The 10995-nt window shown below is 39.0% G+C and overlaps 1 protein-coding gene across 1 annotated transcript in view; it reads right to left on the bottom strand.

Annotated features, from left to right (window-relative positions):
- Positions 1-6923: 6923 nt before the first annotated feature.
- Positions 6924-10995, bottom strand: part of MELK (maternal embryonic leucine zipper kinase) — an 89947-nt gene continuing 85875 nt past the window's right edge. Inside the window, exons 15-16 of the mRNA XM_006886955.1 lie at positions 9523-9626; positions 6924-7101 (exon numbers count right to left, since the gene is read on the bottom strand). Coding sequence (XP_006887017.1) covers positions 6924-7101; positions 9523-9626 — 282 coding nt within the window. The remainder of the gene's footprint in view (positions 7102-9522; positions 9627-10995) is intronic.

The following is a 10995-nucleotide window of genomic DNA, read 5'->3' as shown; positions in this document are numbered from 1 at the left end:
GTGGGGAGAGAGGGGGTTAGTGAACGAAGAGGATTTCTTTTCATTTTCCTTTAAGTAGTTCTTTTTTGTAAGCATCAGGGACCAATTTCCCAGAGGCAGCATGACATATGATGACATAGGAACAAGGTTATCCAGAGCGCAGCACATCAGACAGTCTGGAAAACCCTTAAGTGAAGAATGCTTGTCTCCATGAAACCTTGATAATTTAAAGGGGACAATGACTATCTGAAGCATTCAAGGTCTCCGCTAAATCTGGCAAAGCCAGGTGACTAGACAGGGGGGCTTCTCATGCAAGGGGACCCTTTGGTCTTTAGCGACATCATTATCTGTGGGTTATTATCATTACTACAAATACTAATACACTGTTATTAAGCACTGGCAATGACCCAGGGCAAGTGAGTTTAACTTCATATTATATCCATTTTCATTATCAAGAGAAAAGAGGAAAATGAACAAAGGACTATAATGTGAAATTCTAAAGTAGGAAAAATGAAAAAAGGTTAATTAAAAAAAAAACCCTCACAGAGTAAAGAGAAAGGCTCCAACTGGTCGTGGTCAGGAGCCGTGATGGATGGTGAATCTTGCCACCCTGGACTTTCCCCCTATGATTTCTTTCCATTTCACTCTCTAAAAAACATCCTCCTCTCAGTTAAGGACATGGTAGGGACAGGATGGGGAACAGGAGGAAGTAAGCTTATATTCAAGGGCTCTTTTGGGTTCTGAAAATTCACAAATCAATGTATCCTAATTCTAATATCTTGCTACATATAGAAACAAATCTAACATTAAAAAGATAGTATCTGTACAACCTGGAGAGGATCACATTGATGAAAGGAGCCTTCTAAAGATTAAGTCTCTGTGAGCATCAAAAACTTTTTTACCAATAGGGAGAAAAGAAAACCTATAAACCGGGAAAAAAATATTTGGCAATGGCATCTCAGACAAGGGTCTCATGATGAAAGCTTACAGAATGCTACAGGGCCTCCAAAAGAAAAAGACTGATAACTTAGTTACAAAATGGGCTAAAGACATGGGAAGACTTTTCACAGAGGAAGACATTCAGATGGGCAACAAATGCATGAAGCAATAATACTAAAAATCACTGGCAATAAGACAGATGCAAGTCAGAAACACAATGAGATACCATCTTACTCCAGTAGTAATGGCAAAGTTTAACTGGACAGCAAGTAATCAATGTTGAAGAGGATGTAGAGGGATTGGAATTCTCATACATGGTTGGTGGTATTGTAAAATGGTACAACCACTCTGGAAGACAGTTTAGCATTTCCTCGAAAAGCTGAACATCGAAATTCCAAATGTCCCAGCTATTCCACTATTAGGAATACCTGGAGGAAAACAGAACTGAGAAACAAATGGAGATTTGTATATCTATATGCATAGCCATGTTATTCACAATAGCAAGAACATGGAAAGAGTACAAATGTCCATCAACAAATGAATGGATTGAGAAATTATGGTAAATTCACATGATAGAATATTATACACCACTCAGGATCTACGATTTAGAAAAACACTTATAACAGGATAAGCTGGACAGTGTTATGCTGAGTGAACTTACTCAGTCTCATAAGGACAAACACCGCATAAGACCATTATTGTAAAAACAGGATAACCAGCACAATGTGTATAAATGTCCAAAGAGAGAAGAAGAGAGAATGGGGGGGGGAGCTGAGTGTGAGAATGGAGGGAATCATGGGGTCACAAAGTTTGGTAGATGAAGGGAATGGGTAAGGGATTTAAGAAAGATTCAGTGGTGTTCTGAAAAGACAGGATAATAGTGGACATAGATAAATGATTAATTTTATAAGATACAATGTATAGAAATGATTATATTAAATACAATGTGAATGAATAAAATATAGTATAATGTAAAAAAAATTGTTCTTTTAAATCCTGCTCCAAAGATCTTTTCTGACACATCAGACACTAAACGTCAAAATATGGCATTCTTGCCCATAAGTATATCCTAATTATGATTTATGTCTCATGGGACAAATGTGAAAAATTTCTCCTCAGTCACCAAACTTATGCAGTCTCCTATGAAATGAGAACTTGCTACTCTCTAAATCACGGTCTTAATTGCTTACTATGCATTTGAAAGCTGTATAATGAATAAGGATAACAGAAGAATCGATGCTTTTGAGTTGTGGTGCTGGAGAAGAGCATTGAACATACCATGGACTGCCAAGGGGGCAAACAGGTCTGTCCTAGAGAAGGTGAAAGCAAGTTGCTCCTTGGAGGCAAGAATTTGGAAGCTCATACATCCTTTGGTCATGTTGCCAGGAAGGATCAGACCCTGGAGAAGGACATAATCCTTGGAAGGGTAGTGCGGGAGAGGAAGACTCTGGATGAGATGGATTGACACAGTGACTGTGACAATGGGGTCAAGTGTGTCAGAGACGGTGAGGTTGGCTCAGGATAGGGCAGGCTCAGAGCTGTTATTCATAGGGTTGCTGAGTTGTAGTTGACTCAGTGTCATATAACAGCAACAACCCTATAAATTTTATTTAGCAATTGGGAATTTCTTCCTATGCAAGTTGTTTCTCTTCATCAAGCCTCTGTATAGCACATATAAACTAGACAGGAAACTCAGAACACCAAGCAGTCAGCAGAACAGACTTCTAAATGGGAAAAAAGTGTGCTGTCCAGACCTAGAGACCCCTGTGGTACTGTGGTTTGCATGCATACTTATGACACATGGTGAACTCGTAGCTACCCTCTAGGAGCTTCACATGTTGGCTAAAATGCTTAGCCCGACTTCCAAATTACACATTAAACTATAATGTCATCTGTAAGGTGAGTCAGGAAGTCACCTAAGTTATGTGAATGTATTTCTTTTATGTACATCATTGTTATAGAAACAAAACTGGAGAAAGGCAGTATCTTCCCCTAGCAGTTAATGACAAAACCAATCCCAGAGGCGCACGGTTCGAATCCACCAGATGCTCTGCCGGGGAAAGGAGGAACAATCTCCTCCTGTACCAGTCAGATCTGATTTGACGGTACACTCACACAAAAATAGTAAAATTTTTAAAAAAATGACAAAACCAGTTCTGGAATCCAAACGCCTGACCCCCAGAATCAGTGCTCTTCCTGCTAAAGTGCACAGGGCCAAGGGCAGAGCTTTTGTTATCTAATGGTGCCCGGCAGAGACCCACAAGTGGATGACTTTCACAATCAGAAGTTTGTTCTCTTAGACTTTAGGAGGCTAGAAGTCCAGATTCTGGGCTCTAGCGCTTAGGTGGCCTTCTCAGTTGTGGAGAGGTCTTGTTCAGCGTTTGTAGGCCTCTTGTTGCCTGCAGGCCTCCATGTATTCTGACCTTCTTCAAGCAAAGGAGGCTCCTCAGTACCAGAACTTCATCATCCAGGGACCTGGGTCCACAAAGATCAACGTCATTCCTGACAATTATTTCTTGGTGGTACAAAGGCTTTCTCCATCTTGGCTGTTTCCTCCATTTTTCTCTCTGGTGAGGTAAAAGATAACACTGGCCATCCTGGGGGAACTCTCCTTACATCCAAATAGAACTATGATGGAGCTAGGGAGAATTGCATTTTGCCTTCAATCCTCCTACAACTATTGCTTTATCAGATCATGGGGATACAGAGTTCCTACATTATACACATATAGTCCTGGGGAACATAATTCAATCCACAACAGGCATCAATGCAAAATACCACAACTGGTCTTAGGGACACATCGTTAAAATGGGAATAAGAAGGTTCAGATGCTCTTCTCCTCATATGCTGTGATAAGTAGGTGCTTCTTGGAAAGGTGACTTAGAGTGGGACCTGTGTAGAACGGAAAACATCAAAAATCCCTGTCAACTAAATACTATGCAGCATGCAGGTGTGATGATTTTGAAAATCACTATGTAACTTGGGAGGGACTGAAGAGCATTATACTAAGTGAACTAACTCTGTCTCATAAGGACAAATACTGTGTAAGATCTTTATTGTAGAAAACTAGTAAAATGTGTATGATGATCCAATGAGAGGGGAGTAGGAACAGAGGGGTGAGGATGGGCAGGGGATTAAGCATAGGGTCACACAATTTGAAGGGTGGAGGGTGGGATGGGTAAAGGAAATGGGGAAGATCTGGTGTGAAAAGCAATGTATACAAACTTTGTAAGCAAACCAGTATAAAATTTTTATTTAAAAAAAAAAAAATCCACTCTTTCCACTTTAGTGCCATCTTGTTCAAGACCTCCGAACCATGAGGGCCACGTGGAGGAAAAAGCGAATGCACAGGATGAAGTGTAAAAGAAGATGAGGCCGAGGTCCACGTAAACGTGAGTGTGTGCACCCGCAGACGCCCCCGCGGCAGGAGTAGGGAATGCCACAGGCTGGGCACGCTGATATGAATTGAACTGCATGCTCCTGTCTAGAACTTCTGACTCTAGAATGTCCATCACTATTTGATCGCCATGAACGCCGCTGAGGTCCATCTTCCTCCTTGGAAACCAGGCCCTTTTGATCTGTTGCCCATGACCTCTGATATTCTGGACCAACTCTGCTTAGTTGTGGTTGGATGTCACAGGCACAATAAATCATCTTCTGCTGTCTTAGCCAAAGAATTAAAAAAAAAAAATCCCTGTGTGTGAACAATACATGCATCTTGACACACTTGTTCCATGAGGCCCGAAGGATATCTCTACATCAGCAAAATGCAAATAGCATCAAATACAACACATTTTTACAAATTTGACTTGAATAAACAAAGTAAGTGAATGAAGTTAGGAGTCAAGAATAAATAATAAATGACATTGAGTCAGTTGGGTGATTATTTGGGAGAGCTGGAAGTTTGAAAGAAGACAAAGGTTAGAGGTAGCTACATAATCAAATCTCTTCTGTAAAGGCCACTCAAAAAATACAATAAGAGGGCCACTCCTCAAAGACAAATGAGGAAGCTACTGAGAGGTCACTTTCCAGGGCTTACACCTCAAGATGCCCCTGCACTATGAACTGCGCATTATTCGGAAGAATCTTCCCAGCCACTCAGCCACTGTTCTGTTTTACAGATGAGAATCTGAATCTTTAATAGGTCGACCTATCTTGTTTGAGGTCTCTTATCTAGGGCCTGAGCTTTGATAATAATCACTATTTTAAATGTCTTGAAACTTTCAAAATCTGCTACCAATTTCAAGTCCTCTTCAACTTAACATGTGCCCATGATTATGTTGTTTTTGTTCTTTGGGTGGGATCTTTTGATTGGTTGGTTGGTTTTTTTGGGGGGGTGGGGAACCACTGTAAAATGCTCCAGGCTCACCTTGCATTTTTCTAGCTCCAGTCTTTTACATGGGTGGAGAATTCCCATCCTTCTCCCTTGGAGCCTCTGCTGGATTTGAACTATCAGAGAGGTATGGTTGTTGGGTCAGCAACACAACTTTCTATGAACTATGCCACCAGAGCTACCCTCATTCCCTCTTATTAAGTTCCATCAAGTCAACTATAACTCCAAGTCACCCTCGGAAAAATGGATCAAAGTTTTGCTCTAGCTATGCCAACCTCATCGTCTCTGATATACCTAACCCCACTGTTATAGTAACGGTGTTCTTGAGTCTTCCTCTCTTTGGCCGACCCTCCCACCTTTCTAAGAATGATGTCATTTTCCAAGTACTGGTCCCTCCCAACAACATGCCCAAAGTAGTTTTACCATCCTGCCTTTAAGAAGCCCCCCGATTGCACTTTCTCCAAGACATGTTTGTTTTTCTGACAGTCCATGAGCTAGTCCATACTCTTCTCCAACACCATAACTCTAACACGTCGATTCTTTTTCCGACATTCTTATTCACTTTCCAACTTTCAAATGCATAGTAAGTAAGGCCATCTAAGTCTTTAAACTGACATTGTTGCTCCTTTGCACCTTGGAGGTCCTTGACAGTAGATTTTCCCAACACAATGTCTTTTGATTCCTTGACGCTGGTACCAAGAGTGTCCATTCCCTCAGAGCTTTCCAAATTCTGCTTCTGCTAACACTTTGAATTCCATGGGTTTATTAGATAACCTCTTCAATTCCAGGACCTAATGCCTGTAAGCACTTAGTAAACGTTTACTGAATAAATGAATGACAAAATGCTCCTTCACTGCTTACTAGAATAGTGCTATTTTTTCCTTCCAACTAGTTTAATTGGTAAAATCTATACAAATGTAACTTGAGTTCAGGCCTTTAGAGACTAATAAAATGAAATAAAAGTACAAATTTGAAGTCAGTATTGAGACTTAGGGAAAATTACCATAAAGTAACATTTCATGGGGTTCATAGTTCGGATACTTATCATTGTTGAACGAACACACTTACTGAAGTCAATACTCTTTTATTCAACATATTAAGTGTGTTGTTTAACTCTGGTAACCACAGCTGTGACTTAGTTAACGATCTCAATAAATCCTACTTAAATCAGAGACAGGAAAAAATTATGCAAATGAATTCTTATCTGTTTTTCTGCCCAAGGCATATTTGATAACAGATAAAACATACTTCAAATAGTCTCCACTTAATAGTCAGGAAGTCATTGAGATTTTATTTGGATCACAATAAATAAAAAGAGAGAAGCCGCAATTTTCACAAATGGCTTTATTTCAGAAAGAAATTACAGATTAAAAGACGACAGTTAAAAGCTTACTTCTCATATGGAGTGAATCTAGGAAAGTCAACACTTATTAACATACAAAGCCACATGATTTTAAAAGACAAAGAGAAAAAAAAAAGACAAAGAGATAATAACAGATAGGTTTGCCTTAGATTCAACTACAAAATAATACGCTTTAAAATAAAAATATAGTGGTCTTTAAGATAGCTCTTTGGAAATGAGTTTATAGTTCCAACAGACTTGAAAAAGAGACCAACCACACCACTCTCCAAGTAGGCTGTATCATATACACAGGATGGACAGCATCATCAATTACACCTTGCAGCTAGATAGGATGTCTTCCACTAATCTCTTGTAAACCCAGGCATCGCCCTTAAGCCGCTGCCTCCTGATACCCACAACATCGGATTTTTGGAGTTGGCACACTTCTAGTTCAAACTGCATTGTCACTTTGCCAAAATCTGACTGTGTTTGACACTTCAGTGTATATCTGTGAAAAATAAGATAAGAAGCCAGTTAGTGGAAGAACCATGAATATTCTATGCAGTACAAGAGGTTTCTAAGCCTCTAGGAGGCTAGTGGAGAAAATGAACCATTATTTCATATTAAGGAATGTATAACTGCTTACAGTTTCCAAATGACCTAGCTATGCTTTAGTGATAGAGGATGACTGGTATTTTCCCAGAAGCTGAACTAGGATCCTTTGAAAGAATAAAGTTGAAAAGGGTTTACCAGAATTCTCCCATGCTCCAAAGAAAAGCCTTTCTTTCACAGCTACACATGCTTTTCACGCTCAAAATATCTTCTGGCATCCTTTATGCAACTCTTTCAGCAGTTTAATCCGTGAACATTAAGCCATCTCCACAATGTTCACAACAAAGGAAAGCGCAAGGAAGATTAAGAATATTTTTGTGTGTATGTAAAAGAATGTATTTTTGTGTGTATGTGAAAGAGAGACATTTCTCATCAGAAATGCCTCCCTTTCATACAAATTAAGCTGAAACCAGAGCCTGTCAGAAGGACATATGGTTTTTAAGTTTCTCTCCTAATAAAAAGAGGCTATGATCATTACAATATTTTATGGCAGGATTATAAGAGAATGCTCAAGGAAGTGGCATATTTCTTTGGTTGAAACAAATGGCATTTGTAATTAGAACAGTCATGCTACCCACTCTGACAATAGAAAGATTCGGTCTATGTAAAGTCTAAAATTCATTTTAATGAAAAGGTATGTTCCTAAATAATGTTAACAAAGTCATGCAAATTCGTTTTTAAGTTTGTTCACTTTAATTTTTAGGGTTTTATTTGTCTTGTTATTGATCTTTAAAAACAATGCTTAGGAGAGTTAGTGTGGAGAAATTATATTATATCTATTGTAAAATACTAAGAAGTTTCACAAAATACTGATACCTATTTCCTTACTTAGTTCTGTATTTCAGGTAAAGGAGTTTGATTATCTTAAAAAATAGATAGTATCAGACATGCCAAAAAGAGGCCCTTAGTAAAAAGATAAAGCACAGACTAACTCAGTCATATAGAAGACAGCAAAAAGTCTTCCTGTGTGAAAAAAGTTAACAATGGAATATAATCCAGTTTAAAGACATTTCATCACTAAAATACCTGTCCTTCTGCTTTGTCACAAAGAAGGTAAAACCAAGAAAATAAAAAGAAAGGGATCAATCAAGGCAGAAACTTGACTACCTAGAAATTTAGGACAAATACTGGTTGACAGACAGTGATTTCCTCTTAAAGCTTATGAACAAGGAAAGCCTTCTGATCTAGAAGTTCTAGATCACAATCAAGGACCAATATTAAGAGCAGTAGGTCAGAGTAAGTGAGAGACGTGTTCTAATGAAACGTAAAAAAGAAACTGCTAGGGAGCTCTAGTGGCCTAGTGACAAGAGGCTGCACTGCAATCCCAGAGGTATGCAGTTCTAAACCACCAGATGCTTTGCTGGAGAAGGAGGGGCAATCTCCTCCTGTACCAGTCAGATCTGATTTGACGGTATACATACACACAAATAATAAAATAAATTTAAAAAAAACAAAAAAAAAACCTGCTTCACATAATGAGAGTTTGCCAACACACTGACTGACGTAACCTAATGAAAAGTAAACCACTTTTGCAAAAGATTGCTTCTTATACTCTTACTCTATAGTGATCATTCTATTTAAATCTATGTTAATAAGAAATTTTAAGGAGACTTATTGAGTAACCAGAAGAGTTCTGGCTATTTAGTCCATGAGATTATAAACAACAACAACAGGAGAGAATTACGATAAAATAACTTTCTTAAGTACTAAAAAGCCAAACCTGTAAAACAGCAATTCAGTTTTTTAAAAAATGGAGTCCCTTATTTGTTTGAGCTATCTTGTAAATTTACATTACAACTTATGATAAAGTAAAAGCTTCTATTTTCCTGTTTTAAAGCGAATTCTTAAACTGGTGACTATACAAGTGTTCATAAGGAACATGTATTAAAACAAAAGAATACATTCTGAACAACCACACTATCAAAAAGGCTTTTCAGAATGAGGTGGGAGAAATCTATTTTAAAAAACAGCAAATGAACCATATGTTCCTTGTTTTGTTTTGTTTTTTTTAAATAAATAACTCAGTCCCACAAGGTTAAATATTATACAAAACCATTATTGTAGAAAGAGTATAAGGATCCAGGAGGGGTGGGAGAGGCTGGGAGCAGAGGGATGTGGATGTACAGGGGGAAGAGGGGATTACTCATTGGATTGTACAATTTGTTGTGTGGAAGGTTGAGGGAAACTGAAAGAATTTGTCTGAATTTTTATTAGAATTTTGTAAAGAAATGAGTAAAAACAAAAACAAAAACCATATGTTCTTAAAGCCCAGAAGACATCAAGTCATAAACCAACACCCTGTGAATGTGCATCTTACCCTTTCTGTACAAAGTCCACGTTCTTCTTTGGAAGAACAGACATTATTTCATTCAAGAGTTGATCTGGATTCACTAATCTGGTAGTAGTCACATTATAGTGAAGCTTTAAAAGGAAAAAAGATTAAAAAGGTGAGAGGAAATCCTTTACATTACCACAAAGATCATCATCCTGCCAGCCCAATAAAGAATTTAACCCCTTTCTTATACTGCTGCTATTAATATTTTTAAAAGACAATTTTTAAATTTTAATTGTGATTTAAATGAAATACTAAAGTGCATCCAACCCAAGCTTTGGTGTTTTCAACAGCTTTCAATGCATGTGAAAGTAGGACAACGAATAAGGAAGACCATTGATGCCTTTCAGTTATGCCGGCAGAATGTACTGAGTGTATTTTAGACCACCAAAAGAGTAAACAAATCTGTCTGAGAAGAAGAGCAGCCAGGGAGGTCCTTAGAGGCAAAGGTGGTAAGGCTTCATCTCATACTTTGGGCATGCTACACGTGAGGTCAGTTCTTTGGAAAGATATCATTCTTACAAACACAGTGGGACAATGAAAGAAAGAAAGATCCTCAAAGAGATGGATTGACACAGTGACTGTAACAATGAGTTTAAAAACAGCAGAGATTTTGAGTGGAACAGAATAGGCCAAAGCTTCAATCTGTAGTACAGAGTTGCTATGAGCTGAAACACCCACAACAACAAATGTAGGTTTCATCCTTGTTTTTTGGTGGGTGTGTACCACACAGTCGGAACCGACCCACAGCTGGCCCTCTGGCGGGTTTTCAGAGGCAGTTAATCACACAAGAGTAGATTGCCCATCTTTCTCCTGTGGAACAGCTGGAGGCCTCGAACCCCATGCCTTTGGGATTGCTGCACAGCTTCTTGCCACTAGGCCACCAGAGCTCAGCTTTGTATCCTTCGTTCCTGAAAAATAATCCTTGGAGTAATTGGGATATTTTCATCTGGGACATCAGGTCACACTTGAGGGTTTGTGCTGACAAGTGGAGGCTGGGCAAACCAGAAAGACTCACCAAGAAGCTGAACTAGCCTCAGGGGCCATGATTTAGTCTGTTAGTCTAGACTGGCCAATAAAAGTGGACCATGAAGGCTCAGCAAGCTTCCTAGTGGGCAAATAGAGGATGATATGAAAGCGCTTTACCCCCCAGACCTTGTCACTGCATGTCTTCCTTACAATGATGCTAATTTGTATCCTTTCACTGATACATCCATGACCCTCAGTCCTTTCCATGGGATCTGTACCTTATTCCAGTGAGTTATCAACCCCAAGGACGCAAAGGAGCAAGGGGATGAAAGTGGAAGTGTGACATGAATCTCCGATTTGTGGCTGCTGTCTGCTTACTTGGCAATTAGAGGGCGGGCTAGTTGTTTTATGTAAGATCTGCCCTAGTGGTGGACAGCCAGGATCAGTAAGAGAGATAATGCCATGCTGGCAGCTGGCATCAGAGAATGA

The sequence above is a fragment of the Elephantulus edwardii genome, unplaced genomic scaffold (genome assembly GCF_000299155.1).
Source record: "Elephantulus edwardii isolate Elephantulus edwardi_28Jun2011 unplaced genomic scaffold, EleEdw1.0 scaffold00052, whole genome shotgun sequence".
Lineage (NCBI taxonomy): Eukaryota > Metazoa > Chordata > Mammalia > Macroscelidea > Macroscelididae > Elephantulus > Elephantulus edwardii.
Note: the sequence above shows the minus strand (reverse complement) of the source record. Positions and strands in the feature narration are given on the sequence as shown.